General features: G+C 38.8%; 1 protein-coding gene across 5 annotated transcripts; it reads left to right on the forward strand.

The window, feature by feature from the left end:
- The first annotated feature begins 3,565 nt into the window (after window positions 1–3,565).
- Window positions 3,566–11,230, forward strand: LOC106867827 (uncharacterized). 5 transcript variants are annotated; one of them, XM_052968118.2, is made up of 3 exons: window positions 3,566–3,883; window positions 4,832–4,956; window positions 7,929–11,230. In XM_052968118.2, the coding sequence occupies exon 3, from the start codon at window positions 8,067–8,069 to the stop codon at window positions 9,570–9,572; it is 1,506 nt and encodes a 501-aa protein (XP_052824078.1). In that variant the 5' UTR covers window positions 3,566–3,883; window positions 4,832–4,956; window positions 7,929–8,066; the 3' UTR covers window positions 9,573–11,230. The 5 variants fall into 5 exon arrangements, with proteins under 5 accessions (XP_052824078.1, XP_014768339.1, XP_014768338.1 ...); XM_014912853.3 differs by having other exon boundaries at window positions 3,566–3,780; XM_014912852.3 differs by having other exon boundaries at window positions 3,566–3,729.
- The last annotated feature ends 4,762 nt before the right edge of the window (window positions 11,231–15,992 follow it).

A 15,992-nucleotide genomic window follows, 5' to 3' on the forward strand; every position in this document is an offset into this window, starting at 1 on the left:
GTAAGCTATGGACACATAAGAGCTGCAGCAATATCAAAGGAAGGTTAATTGGGAAGATAGCTTTTGTGTGTGGCAGATGCACAGGAGCAATAAACACCAAAGATGTACAGAAATCAGATTCCATCACAATCTAGAAGTAGTTGATAGCTTCCACTACCTAAGTGACCAAGGCAGTAATGGAGGTGGATACTCTGAGAGTGTAGTGGCTAGAATAAGAATAGCCTGGGCAAAGTTCAGAAAGCTCCTACCTCTGCTGGTAATAAAGACAGCATGATGCATGTGTGCAAATATGCCAGTGGAACATGGACCATGACCACTGAGGACATGCATAGGCTTGAAAGAAATGAAGCTGGTATGATCCACTGGATGTGTTATGCCAGTGTGCATACATGACAGAGAGTAAGCACCCTGAGAGATAAGTTGGATATAAGAAGTATCAAATGTGGTGTGCAAGAGAGGTGGCTGTGCTGGTATTGTCGTGTTGTGTATGGATGAGGACAGCTGTGTGAAGGAGTGTCACACCCTAACAGTGGAAGGAACCTGTGGAAGAGGTAGACCCAGGAAGACATGGGATGAGGTGGTGAAACACAACTTTCGAATTTGGGCCTCACAGAGGCAATGACAAGAGATCGAGTCTTTGGAGATGTGCTATGATTGAGAAGACGCGGCAAGTAAAGTGAGATCACAGCCATGGCTGATACCAGTGTATCAGCCATGACTACGATTACACTCAACTCAACAGGTCTTCTCAAGCAAGCGTGTCATCTGGCTGGTAGTAATAGCAAGGAAAATTACTTCCTTTCAATGGTAAATTAAAAATTCCTAAATTACAGGTGCAAAGAATTAAAACTAAAAGAAGATACACTTACAATTGGATGGTAATAAATAATTTCATTTTTAAATAAACCTGTTTCATGAATCAGAAAAAAAGATGCAAATAATCAATATTAGCAGTTGGCATTGATTACCAAGAACTAATATTGGTAAAAGTACCTTGATGCTAGAAATTTGTCTTACAGAAAAACTGTATAGACATGCTAGACTTTTGTTTATGTTCAAATGACTGAATGCACAAGGTGTGAAATAATTTTCAACATTGAAGGGTAGGACAAGCCATAGGGAGTGCTAAAAATAGCTCCAAAGAGATAGTTCAATTCAACAACTCCACTAAAAACTAGCAGAAATATATATGAAATTTAAGTTTTAACCAATACATATATATATATATATATATATATATATATATATATATATATAAATATTAATCCTCCAGGCAATCACAGAGGAGTTCAAGACAGGTTGCCCCTGGGAGCTCCTCTATGCTGATGACCTTGCCCTAATTGCGGAGTCACTATCAGAACTAGAGGAGAAGTTTCAGGTGTGGAAGCAAGGTCTAGAATTGAAGGGCCTTAGAGTCAACCTAGCTAAAACCAAAATCCTAATAAGTAGGAAGGTAGATAAAACACAAACCCCTTCAGGTAGATGGCCCTGCTCAGTATGTAGAAAAGGAGTAGGTAGTAACTCTATAAGATGTACCCGGTGCAAGCTATGGACACATAAGAGGTGCAGCAACATCAAAGGCAGGTTAACTAGCAAGTTAGTTTTTGTTTGTGGCAGATGTTCAGGTGCAATAAAGACTGTAAACAAACAGGAAACAACTTCTATCTCATTCCAGGGTGAAAAACTAGAGGTAGTCGATAGCTTCCGCTATCTGGGCGACCAAGTTAGTAGTGGGGGTGGGTGCGCTGAAAGTGTAGCTGCTAGAATAAGAATAGCCTGGGCAAAGTTTAGAGAGCTCTTACCCCTGCTGGCGACAAAGGGACTCTCGCTCAGAGTAAAAGGCAGACTGTATGACGCATGCGTACGAACAGCCATGCTACATGGCAGTGAAACATGGGCTATAACTGCTGAGGACATACGTAAGCTCGCAAGGAATGAAGCCAGTATGCTCCGTTGGATGTGTAATGTCAATGTGAATACCCGTCAGAGTGTAAGTATCTTGAGAGAAAAGCCGAACATTAGAAGCATCAGTTGTGGTGTGCAAGAGAGACGATTGCGCTGGTATGGACATGTGGTGAGAATGGATGAGGATAGCTGCGTGAAAAAGTGCCACACCCTAACAGCTGAGGGAACCTGTGGAAGAGGTAGGCCCAGGAAGACCTGGGCTGAGGTGGTGAGGCAAGACCTTCGTACATTGGGCCTCACCGAGGCGATGACTACGGACCGAGACCTTTGGAAATGTGCTGTGCGTGAGAAGATCCGGCAAGCCAAGTAAGATCGTTGCCAGTGCCCCTGGACTGGCTTGTGCGGGTGGCACATAAAAGACACCATTTCGAGCGTGGCCGTTTTCGTGCGGGTGACACGTAAAAGCACCCACTACACTCTCTGAGTGGTTGGCGTTAGGAAGGGCATCCAGCTGTAGAAACTCTGCCAAATTAGACTGGAGCCTGCTGTTGCCATCCGGTTTCACCAGTCCTCAGTCAAATCGTCCAACCCATGCTAGCATGGAAAGCGGACGTTAAACGATGATGATGATGATGATGATGATTAATGAATTTATTTATTCTTTTCAATATCTAATGATTAGAAATTTTCTTTTTTATGATATTTCATTTTTTTTTAACCTTATTTTAACTTTCATCATCATCATCATTTAACGTCCGTTGTTCATGGGTTAGCATGGTTGGCATGGGTTAGACGGTTGGCATGCTGGAAGGCTGCACCAATTATGATGATTAATCATAAAAAAGTTTTTTTTTATCTTTAGTTTTAACCTTGAAAGAAACGTTCTTATGAATTTTAACTTTTTGACAAAAATTTGCCTTAGCAATTAAAGAAATATACATACAGATGAAGAATGCAAAGTAAGAAAGTTTTGCAAAAGGCAGTATATATCGGAATTGGGATAACAGACCGTGCAGTAAGAATGAGGGGGGGAAACGGTACTAAATGGAATTATTCTTTGTCCTATAATTTTTGGCAACCAGGAATTTAATGCTTTTTACGGGCTACGGGTAATCAAAGCTAATCAGAGGCACACATCATTAGGGCGACTTCGCCTAGATTGCCAAAATAATTATCTAAGACACAAAATAAATAGGCGAGTGGAATGCTCCGTCTTTACGGAAGGAATTACTAATGTAAAGTCAATAGGCCTACAAAACACCTTACAATCCAGATCAGGTGGGTCCGTAACCAGGTTGCTGATTCGGTTTATCAAGATTTTAAAACGATATTTTTCAAAGATTCGCATGTGGCATTAATAAATAAACTCAATCCCTTACTGTATTGATACCGCATCAGAGGTGAGAAAATAAAATGTTAAAAAAAGGGGTGAAAACGACATTAACAGGATCATTAAAAAAAAAAAGTCTGTTGTCTAGACTCATGTCTTATAATTTAGAGTAAAAAAAAACATACGTAAAGTTGTTACATTAATGTTTTGACCAAAGATAATGGCAGCAAGACAAGAACTGTATTTGAAACTGCCCCGTCGAGTTTCGATTTTGTATTAAGAAGCTCGCTATTCAGGATTACCCTTACACAGTATACATGTTGCAGGTTTACACCGGCTTTACTGTTCTGGTTTCTTATGTAGTCTTTCCAAGATATCTTTAAACAAAAGACAGAAAGAGGAAAGAGAGAGCAGGTCATCGTTAGTTTAAATTTGACCAGAATATGTTCTTCGTTTGTGATTTTCGAATAATGCAAAATTGTTGCGAGAAAATGGTAAGGAAACGATGATTGACTGAAATTTGCTGTCGGATGTTTACTTGGGAGGTAGGTGGGGTGCGAGGTGAAGGTATACCACACACGCACACACGCGCACACACAACTCATACACACACGTGTGTGTGTATGCGTAAATACATACACATATAATGTAAGCCGTGGAAAATTTATTCATTTCACTCTCAGCTCATATTGTTTTTGCTTCCCATTTTAAACTTGAATGTTAATCATTTGACCTGATCTGATGGACGTTAATGCAATGTTTTGTTTTCCATTCAGGAGGAGGAATTCACATCTTAAACCACCACCCTCGTGTTTTAGACATATATATGTGTGTGTGTGAATATATGTATAGTTTTATGTGTATGTATTTATATGTTTATCTGCATATGTTTATATATATATATATATATATATATATATATATATATATATATATATATATATATATATATATATATATATATATATATATATATATATGTGTGTGTGTGTATGCATATTTTTATGTATATATGTGTGTTTCTTGCAGCAAACGCTTCACCTCTGTATGTATGTGTGTGTGTGTGTGTGTTTTGCATGTTTTTAATTAATACACGACGAATGTTTATTTCTATGTATTCTTTATTTTGCATTCAGATTTCGTGTCATAAGAATTTCTTCCATTTTGTTTGTAATAATAATAATAATAGCAATAATAATTTAATTAAGAGATGTAGAGTAATGGAAAATATTTTCTTGTTCCCTTCGGTCAGATGATGAGTTTACATGTGAGTTGGATGCTTAAACTAGGGAGCATTCCTTAGTTCCTGCCGATATGGTTTTTGCTTTAACTTCATATTATTGCAAGTAAAGTTGATACCAGTAACAAGGGCTAAAGAATGTATAGATTATTGTTTATTATAATTAAACATATATTTAAATATAATTCAGTCTGAGATTGTGTAATCATTAATTATTCCGTGTATATGCATAAAATAAAAAGCAGAGACAAATTTGTAGATTTACTTTAATTTTCGTTTTTACTTTTTTGCATTTTTAAGTATTAGCTTCTTTTTTTCTTTTTTTTGCTATCTTTCCCTTTTGCCGGTGACCATAGCAAATATTTACCACCAGCTACGTACAGTGCCTTCTTCAATTAAATATAAATACTGAAGCCAAACCGATGGTTCGATCTCTCGTTTTACTGGCGCCAATTGCAGATTAAAACTGAATTAAAGACAGGTGAATGACTATTCTAAAAATTCTAATACCTTTAGTGCTGCATTCTCATTTAAATCTATAAATGTTTCCTTTTTCTTTCTTTCGCCTTTATTTTCCATTGATTACTTGAAGACTTCACATATTCCCGTTGTTTGACCGAATTCCTTGTATTCCTTCACTCACGACATTTATTTTCATAGTTGTACTATCTCTTCTAGTCGAGTAAAATTCGGAACTGACGAAATAAATTTGAATATATAATGATTTTAACGTAGATAAACTGTTATACACCAGCCTTTATATATATATTTCTTACTCCGTCAAACGCGCACCTATTCAATGATTAAAATAGTTAATTGTCAGTGGAGGACGGTGGAGCTGTCCAGAACTTTTTAGTTAGCATTTTAAATAGCTTTACTTGGTCCCTATATATTTTATATTCTAAGGTATGACTACCGCACCGTCGTCACTTGTTGCAGCCCGTCCCCTCCACCTAATGATCTCGTACTTGTTGCCCATTTCCCCGTCAGAGTCTTTCATCTTGTTTTCAATCATTGGACTGCGGCCATACTGGGACACTGCCTTGAAGGATTTAGTCAAATGACATCGGTACTATTTCTAAAAGTACTAGTACTTATTCTATCGCTTACTTATGCCGAACCGCTAAGTTACAGGGACGTGAACACCAGTTGTTGAGTGGTGGTGCGGAATAAACACGCATGCTCACACATATATGTATATATTCATACATGCATACACAACGGGCTTCTTTCCATTTCCGTCTACCAGATCCATTGATAAGGTTTTAGTTGCCCAAGGTGCCACACAGCGAGACTGAACCCTGAAACATGTGGTTGGGAATCAAACTTCGTACCACACACACACTTGTGCGTATATTATTATATATGTGTGTGTGTTTTATGTTTCCTTGTACTGACATTAGACAATAGTTGGAAATGAGCGTCATCATCTTACAAGTAGTGTCATTTGTTTCCAATTTTCTTTGGAAACAAGTTGGTGACAGGAAGAGCATCTGGTCAGAAATTCCATCTGACTTATGCAATCATGGAAAAATACATTAACCCTGTTGAAGCCAGCTGCTTGAGACCACCCCTGGTTCTATGGCCCAAACTTCCTTTTTTTAATATGTGATCTAAATTAAAACCCTTTGTTAAATTTTCATGAATGTATCTTCCCAACGCCAGCTTAACAACAACAAAGTTATTTTACTAAATTCTTCATTATTTTTCAAAATTAATAGAAACAAGGATAACATATTTCATCTGAGATGTGGTAACAACAAGGTGAAAACGATGATAAATCCTGTATTATTAGTCTGAATAATCTTGTTTGGATTGTAAATATTGATTTCCATTCACTCAGCCAAAGACCATCTTTCTTGGTGTCGAACTACATTTGACTGAATCAGTTTAGTGTATTGGAGTTATGTTAACAAAATCATCACTGGATTGGTTTAAGCAAAGAACCAAGAGGGCCAAATCTAAATGCTGCTATGCATTTAGTTCAGTGCTTTACGGTGATTTTTTTTTTCTCTTTTTTATGTCACAATTTGTTTACAAAACTACATTCAATAATATCATTTGTAAGAGGTTCCCAACCAACCAACCACCAGCTGAGTGCTCAGCAGTGCAGGTAACAAAGGAGGAGCATCTATAACTTGGAGGATTTGTTTTGGGAAACATTGAGATTTTTGCTGGTATTTACATGTCACCAATATACACTGAAAGATATAAATATGTATACAGTAGGCTTCTGCACAGTTTATATCTATCAAATTCTGCTCTCAAAGCATTAATCAGTCTGAGGTTTATGTAGTTGCAAGGCTAAGCTTTTACCCCTTGTAACTTTCCATGCACCCATTCTCTACACTCTTCTGCTTAATAAATATTCTAAACTTCATCATCATTTAACACCTGTTTTCTATGCTGGCAGGTGTTGGGCAGTTTGACAAGCTGCACCAGGCTCCATTTGTCTGTTATGGCATGCTTTTTACTGCTAGATGCTGTTCCTAACACCAACGACTTTACAGAATGTTACGGGATGCTTTTTACATGGCATCAGCACCCATAGTTTTCATATGGCACCATCACCAGTGCTTTTCACGTGGCACCAGCACCAGTACTCATTACATGGAACTAACTCTAGTGCTTTTTATCAAATTAAAGAATAGTGACCATGAGCCAAGCGTGTGACCTCTTAATACATTTTGTGAGACACATTTAAATTTAACTTCATAAATTGTTTCATTCCAATTATTTTTTTGCTTTCTTTTTAAATACAGTAAGAATTGGTTTTCTTTTAGCAAAAGTTCACATTTTGGCTTCCATTACCTTCTTTTAGTTCTCATTTTTGAAAAATACATTCAAACTATCTGAGGCAATTTTGGGGATATTTAATGCAGATTCAGAGGAAATATGTTGAGGGTTCTTCTGAATGCTTACCATTAATGTTGATCTTTTATTATTACAAGAGTGAGTCAAAAAGTAATGCCATTTTGTTTAGGACAGGTATAATTACCAACACAGGAACATGTATCATACAGGGAAGTGAAGCTGGTCCTCTGTGGATCACATCCTTACTTCTCAACATAGTCACTGAAGAAATGATAGTCTGAAGGTGCTAAATTAATCCAGTGACGTGGAAGTGGAAACTGTAGTGAAGAAGTGACTCAAAGAACAGTCAACAGAATTTTACGGGGCAGGGATACATGCTCTCATTCGAATGTGGAACATTGCTATTGAGAGAAATGGTGACTTTGTTGAGAAGTAGGGATGTGATCCACAGAGGACCAGCTTCATTTTGATGTATGATACATGTTCCTGTGTTGGTAATTATACCTGTCTTAAACAAAATGGCATTACTTTTTGACTCACCCTCATATTATTATTATTATTATTATTATTATATGTTGTTGCACAATATTATGATGAAGCTCTGGACTAAATGACTTTTTTTTGTTTTGTTTTGTGTAGTAAAATAAGAATTTCCTGTTGGTTTGAAGAATTCTTTCTGCTTCCATTTCTCACCTGAGAGCATCATACATTCAACAGTGCTTTGGGAACTTAACCTTTCTTAAGTGACTGAGGAATAGAATTCAAGTGACAAATACCATGGCGAATAATTATAATCTGAACCAGTCACTGCCTGACAGCAGTAACATAAACTATCCGTTATCTCTGTATGGAGACAACCAAAGATCTCAGCATCTCACAGACTACACCAATTCTACTCTACTCCCTCGAAACATGTACAGAGACATGAATCATGACATGGACAGAAATATGGCTACCAACAACAGCAACAACAACAACAGAAGTGTGTGTCTTTATTGTGGCGAGGTTTTCCCCAGCACAACCAGTCTAAGAATACATTTGAAATCACACATTGCAAAACCGTCAAACCTATCATCACAAAATCAATCACTTTCAGATCTTTCAGGCAACCAAGATATTGATCCAAGTCCGACTCATGGTCTTGATTTTAACCTTGATGTTGATCTAGCTCAGAATTTGGATACTAATGCTGGATCAATTCCTAATTATGCTGGGAACACAAGTAAGTTCAGCAAAGACCAAAGCTACCAAGAAAAAGCCATCAACAACAAGGGTGCTTCAAATAGCAATGAGGATTATAGCGATCAGCTGGCGAACCAAATGGAATCCAACAAAGATTGCGAGGACAGTGTAACAAGTAATTTACCCAGATGTGATCAGTGTAATCGTGTGTTCTCATGTAAGTCTGATTTAACGACTCATCTTCGTTCTCATAAATCAGAACAGCCTTATCAGTGCATTCATTGCTTGAAGACATTTGCATATGGCTTCAGGTTGAAAATTCATATACGATCACATAGCGGAGAGAGGCCCTACCAATGCACTTTCTGTGCTAAAACTTTCACCACCAACTCAAACCTCAAGATACACACCCGTACACACACCGGAGAACGTCCTTATCATTGTAACCACTGTCCACGCACATTTGCTAGACCAGACACTCTGCAAGAGCATACACGCACCCACACTGGTGAAAGACCTTATGAATGTGCTTACTGTGACCGAACATTTGCCGTCAGTTCTCACCTTAATGTCCATCTACGGCGCCATACTGGAGAGAAACCTTATCAGTGCCCTACCTGCGAACTTTCATTCATTAGCAGTTCCCGACTTCGTGTCCATCGTCGTGTACACAGTGGAGAACGTCCTTATAGCTGTCCCCATTGTTGCAAATGCTTCTCACACAAGACCACCCTCCAGGGTCACATAAGAACACACACTGGTGAACGTCCGTTCACTTGTGTTTATTGTAGTCGTACATTTTCTCGTCAGGATATTCTCGGGCTGCACTTGAAAAGTCATACTGGTGAGAGTTTATTTAAATGTCTCCACTGTCCTAAAAATTTCACTAACCGAAGCCTGCTCCGTCGTCATATTCGCATTCATACAGGTGATAAACCTTTCCATTGTGAAGCTTGTCCTAAAATGTTCACAAATAGTTTCAATCTTAAAGTACATATGAGAACTCATACTGGTGAAAAGCCATACAAATGTGATCAGTGTGGGAAAGAATTTTCTAGACAAGATACACTGAAAAAACATACAAAGACTCATAAAGGCTAGCTGTGGCCCCAAAGCATTTCCTTGACTGATTATATAGTTCAAATTTGAATATATCATTTCATAGTTATTTATATACATCTCTCAAGTGCTATACTTCTAACATTTTTTTGTCATAATTTTCTATTAATTTGCTAACTTGAGATAAAATGGTTGTGAGGTTAACATGGTGGATTAATGACCACATACTCATATAGTTCAGATGTTACTACTGTTATTGTTTTGTGTTCCCAAGTGAGGTAATTAACTCTGTCTGAATGGATACAAAACAGGTTCAACCACTCCTACATCAAAGAGAAATGGTTAGTAGTAAAAAGTGCATCTAACTACAGAAGAAATTGCTCTGACAATAAACTGTTCCACTCATGCAAACATGCAAAAGTGGATAACTTTTTTTAAACTACATTGTACAAAGGAAAAACACAAAAATTATCAGAAATAGTGTCGATCTGATTATCTTTGGCAGCCCTCACTTAAAACTGGTAAACTGATAGTTTACACACATGCATACATATATTTGTATCCCTTTATAGTTCTATAATCCAACCCTATTATGAAACCAAAATGGTGAACAAGATTTTGCTCTCCTTTTTTTTTTTTTCATTGTTGTCAAATTTTACTTTTGGTAAAGTTAAACCTGTAACTTCTGAATGGATCAGTTTTCATAAACATAGCTACAAGGAGATGTTTATAAGATGGCTTATAAAAACTCTTAATATTGTGAGTAGCAAGTCAGATGGTGAGCTGGCAGAATTGTGATTGCATCAGGAGAAAATTTTTAGCAACATTTCTTTGAATTCTGCCGAGGTTGACTTTGCCTTTCATCCTTTCAGGGTTGATGAAATAAGTACCAGTTGAGTACTGGGGGTTGATGTAATCAACTTACCCCCACTTCCCTTGAAATTGCTGGCCCTGTGCCAAAATTTGAAACGCATATTGTGAGTAACAAATGTCTCATTAACTTTTGTTTCCAAAGAAGACAATTTTCATTAACAATAACCTGTCTGTATTCGGATAAACTTCATTGTAAACATATTTCAAAGCAAATGCAGAATTGTTTTACTTTAATTCCTCTCTGTATTGAGGAATGACAGGATGTGAGCATTTATTTGTCGTTGTATACTGCAATGTTCAAAAGTAGGTATACAGTTTAAAAAAAAGAGAAAAAAACACACACAGTACTCATTTATTTTTATCAAAAAAAATCAGAAGTTAACAATAAAAGTATTATTATAATTATGATTAATGACACTGAAAATATCAAAAATCAGGCTAACTTTTCATTTTTTTTCAATGAAAATAAATGAATATAGTACGGGTTTTCTTTTTTCATAACTGCATACCCACTTTTGCACCCTGCTGTATATGGCATAACCTTGTCCTCTTGTTACTTTCTGCTTTGCTTAGCAATTTTTCATTGGTGAAATCAATTCCACATATAAGTTGCATTAGTAAAGAAAAAATACTTGTTCCAACCAAATGCATAATTCTTTAATTATTCATTTAGGTTCATCACTTTTTGTGACATGTTTTTCTTAGCTCCATTATATCCTATTCAAAAATAGAAACCAGTAGACTATTTAGTTGAGTTTCAATAACTGAAGAAAAACTGTGTAAAAAAAACAAGTTTTAAATTAAATAAAAAAAACATGGAAACAAAATTTAATTGTTTTTATTTAATTTGAATCCTTTGAAATTGTGATTATTGTGTGAATAAAGGTGGTGGATTAGCAGAAGAGCTATTGTCTGGCATAATTTACATTTTAGTTTCAAATCCTAGAGGCCAGGCGTGGTTGTGGTAAGAAGTTTGCTTCCCAACCACATGGTTCTGGGTTCAGTCTCACTGCATGACACCTTGGACAAGTGTCTACTATAGCCTCGAGCTGACCAAAGCCCTCTGAGTGGATTTGGCAGGCACAAACTATATGTATGTGTATATATATATATATATATATATATATATATATATATATATTAAATATATACTTTTATAAAACAAATTTTACAAAATATATAGTAAATGTGCATAGGTTTGGCTTATTGTGGTTGTTTCTGTTATTATAATTGTTGCTGCAATAAAGTATCTTCAATGCATTGATTTTGAGCTCTATCCTTTAAGAGACATGTATACATATATATATATATATATATATCACCCGTATTACGAACCAGGTGATACACGAAGGAGTCATACCCTATGACTGGTGTAGCAGCATCATAGTCAACTGCTACAAAGGTAAAGGGGACGCTTTAGATACAAATAATTACAGAGGCATCAAGCTGTTAGATCAGGTTATGAAAGTTACAGAGAGGGTCATAGCCCAACTAATTAGGGAGCGAATCAATTTAGATGAGATGCAGTTTGGGTTCGTGCCAGGTAAAAGCACTACTGATGCCTTATTTCTAGTGAGACAGTTGCAAGAGAAATACCTAGCTAAGGATAAACCTCTGTACCTGGCTTTCGTTGACATGGAGAAAGCCTTTGACAGGGTCCCCCGATCCCTTATCTGGTGGTCAATGAGGAAACTTGGGATAGAAGAATGGCTAGTGAGAGCTGTGCGAGCCATGTACAGAGATGCTGCCAGTAAGGTGAGGGTTGGAAATGAGTACAGCAATGAATTCCGGGTAGAGGTAGGGGTCCACCAAGGTTCCGTCCTCAGCCCCCTATTATTTACCATAGTCCTCCAGGCAATCACAGAGGAGTTCAAGACAGGTTGCCCCTGGGAGCTCCTCTATGCTGATGACCTTGCCCTAATTGCGGAGTCACTATCAGAACTAGAGGAGAAGTTTCAGGTGTGGAAGCAAGGTCTAGAATTGAAGGGCCTTAGAGTCAACCTAGCTAAAACCAAAATCCTAATAAGTAGGAAGGTAGATAAAACACAAACCCCTTCAGGTAGATGGCCCTGCTCAGTATGTAGAAAAGGAGTAGGTAGTAACTCTATAAGATGTACCCGGTGCAAGCTATGGACACATAAGAGGTGCAGCAACATCAAAGGCAGGTTAACTAGCAAGTTAGTTTTTGTTTGTGGCAGATGTTCAGGTGCAATAAAGACTGCAAACAAACAGGAAACAACTTCTATCTCATTCCAGGGTGAAAAACTAGAGGTAGTCGATAGCTTCCGCTATCTGGGCGACCAAGTTAGTAGTGGGGGTGGGTGCGCTGAAAGTGTAGCTGCTAGAATAAGAATAGCCTGGGCAAAGTTTAGAGAGCTCTTACCCCTGCTGGCGACAAAGGGACTCTCACTCAGAGTAAAAGGCAGACTGTATGACGCATGTGTACGAACAACCATGCTACATGGCAGTGAAACATGGGCTGTAACTGCTGAGGACATACGTAAGCTCGCAAGGAATGAAGCCAGTATGCTCCGTTGGATGTGTAATGTCAATGTGAATACCCGTCAGAGTGTAAGTATCTTGAGAGAAAAGCTGAACATTAGAAGCATCAGTTGTGGCGTGCAAGAGAGACGATTGCGCTGGTATGGACATGTGGTGAGAATGGAGGAGGATAGCTGCGTGAAAAAGTGCCACACCCTAACAGTTGAGGGAACCCGTGGAAGAGGTAGGCCCAGGAAGACCTGGGCTGAGGTGGTGAGGCAAGACCTTCGTACATTGGGCCTCACCGAGGCGATGACTACGGACCGAGACCTTTGGAAATGGGCTGTGCGTGAGAAGACCCGGCAAGCCAAGTAAGATCGTTGCCAGTGCCCCTGGACTGGTTCTTGTGCGGGTGGCACATGAGATGCACCATTTTGAGCGTGGCCGTTGCCAGTACCGCCTGACTGGCTCCTGTAGGATTTTCGAGCGAGATCGTTGCCAGTGCCCCTGGACTGGCTTGTGCGGGTGGCACATAAAAGACACCATTTCGAGCGTGGCCGTTTTCGTGCGGGTGACACGTAAAAGCATCCACTACACTCTCTGAGTGGTTGGCGTTAGGAAGGGCATCCAGCTGTAGAAACTCTGCCAAATCAGACTGGAGCCTGGTGTTGCCATCCGGTTTCACCAGTCCTCAGTCAAATCGTCCAACCCATGCTAGCATGGAAAGCGGACGTTAAACGATGATGATGATGATGATGATATATAACTTCATCATTTATTGCTGGCATGGGTTGGACAGTTTGACATGGAATTGGCTAGCAGGGAGCTGTCCAAACTTCAACTTTCTGTATATATGTGTGTGTGTGTGTGCACCTTTGTGTCTGCATCTGTCTCCACCACCACCACTGCTTGACAACCGATATTGGTGTGTTTACATCCGTGTAACTTAGCAGTTCAGCAAAACAAGACCGATAAAGTAGCTAGCTTAAAAAAAAATAGGTACTTGGGTTGATTCATTTGACTAAAACACACACTGGAAAAAAATAAATAAATAAATAAAATTTAAAAAAAAACAAAAAAACTGGTGAACGTCCATTCACTTGTGTTTTTTGTAGTCGTACATTTTCTTGTCATGTAAAAAGTACCATTCAAGTGTGGTCGTTGCCAGTGCTGCCTGACTGGCTCCCATGCTGGTGGCATTTAAAAAGCACCATTCAAGCGTGGTTGACGTCAGTGCTGCACCCACTACACTCTCAGAGTGGTTGGCATTAGGAAGGGCATCCAGAGCCGTAGAAACCTTGCCAAATCCGATTGGAACCTGGTGCAACTCCGCTGGGCTTACCAGTTTTCAGTCAAACTGTCCAACCCATGCCAGCACGGCAAGTGGATGTTAAATGTTCCAGTTGCCCCAATAACAGCCATTCAACATCAAATGCAACAGATCAAATGGCTCGTCCTCTTCAACATAACTCAATGAGAATAAAGATAGTCAGCTAATAAAGTTTAACCCTTTAGCATTCAAATTACTTTGTCAAATGTAATACTTATTTATTCACATTGTTTTGAATTACTTGGCCTTTATTTATCACCCAATAATTATGCTGGGTTATTCTACCAGACATTCAATTTGTCAATCATTCTAAAAGGTACGGATTTTACATGGTTAGATGTAACTGACAGGTGAGTCTACAGTAAGACTGAAATCGTAGTCGTGGCCGATGCCGGGCTTCATAGAGGCAGTGTCAGGTGGCCAAGACCCTTGGCAATATACCATGCTTGTGTTGACCAGTCAAGTCAAGTGAGACCGTAGTCATGGCTGATGCCAGTGTCGGGTCAATGGCACCCATGCTGGTGACACGTAAAAAGCACCCACTACACTCTCAGAGTGGTTGATGTTAGGAAGGGCATCCAGCCGTAGAAATCTTGTCAAATCAGACTGGAACCTGGTGCAGCCCTCTGGCTTGCCAGCATGGAAAGCAGACGTTAAATGATGATGATGATGTTACCATACATTAATCATCAAACAGATCCTTTGAAGCTAAGAACCAGTTGGGAAGTAAACAGACCTGCACATGCAATTAGAGAACATCCTTTGGTAAATCAAACTGTGAACAGCAGAGGCATGGCTGTGGTTGCAACTGTGTAACACTGGGTTCAATCCATTCATGTGACAATTTGAGCAAAGAGGCGAGCTGGCAGAAATGCTTAGTGATATTTCATCTGTCTTTATGTTCTGAGTTCAAATTCCGCCGAGGTCGACTTTACCTTTCATCCTTTTGGGTCAATAAATTAAGTACCAGTTGCGTACTAGGGTCAATCTAATCGAGTGCATCCCTCCCCAAAAATTTCAATCCTTGAGCCTAGAGTAGAAAAGAAAAAAAAAACATTTGAGCAAGTATCTTTTAGCTATAACCACAAGCCAACCCGATGCCTTGTGAGTAACACTTGGGACATGGAAACTGTACAAAAGCCCGTTTGTCACCTAACATGGAGCTGAGTCCCCCAACTCCCCTAGGGTTCATAGTCATACAAGCTGCATGGAGACGTCAATAGTGCAGCAAGTGGCATGGAAAAGCACCCAACCCACACTCTGTAAAGTGTTTGGCATTAGGAAAGGTGTCCAGCTGTAGAAACCTTGCCAAGGTAGACAAGCGGAACATGATGGAGTTCTTGAATTCATTAGATTTAATCAAAGCGTGCAACCCGTGCCAGCATAAAGCACAGATGTTAAATGATAACGATGATATGCATATGCGAGGGTTTGTTTCCATGAGTCTTAACACCATTTCCTATAAACAACACTTCTCATAGCTTGTAGGTTTCAATACGTAAAGACCAGTGGAATTAAAATACAGCACATAAAAAAAATAATAATAATAAGGGTTGGTGACAGGAAGAGTATTCAACCATAAGAAACAGTCTCAAAGAGTCTCATCAAGAAGATGAAGAAACATTTGAGGTTCATCCACCCCCAGCCCCACCCCAGTAATGACAAATCGATCTTTTGGCTCCTTGAAACACTCTTGTAATCCTGTGAGACTAGAAACAAAAACAAAAAATCTGGTTAACATGGAAAGTCAATTTAAGAAGGAAACGGATACGTTGGAA

This window comes from Octopus bimaculoides, chromosome 5, assembly GCF_046866305.1.
Source record: "Octopus bimaculoides isolate indiv1 chromosome 5, ASM4686630v1, whole genome shotgun sequence".
Classification (NCBI taxonomy): domain Eukaryota; kingdom Metazoa; phylum Mollusca; class Cephalopoda; order Octopoda; family Octopodidae; genus Octopus; species Octopus bimaculoides.

Bases quoted from the DNA above. Each gene is read 5' to 3' on its own strand.
- LOC106867827 (XM_052968118.2), top strand. From the start codon at position 8,067: ATGGCGAATAATTATAATCTGAACCAGTCACTGCCTGACAGCAGTAAC.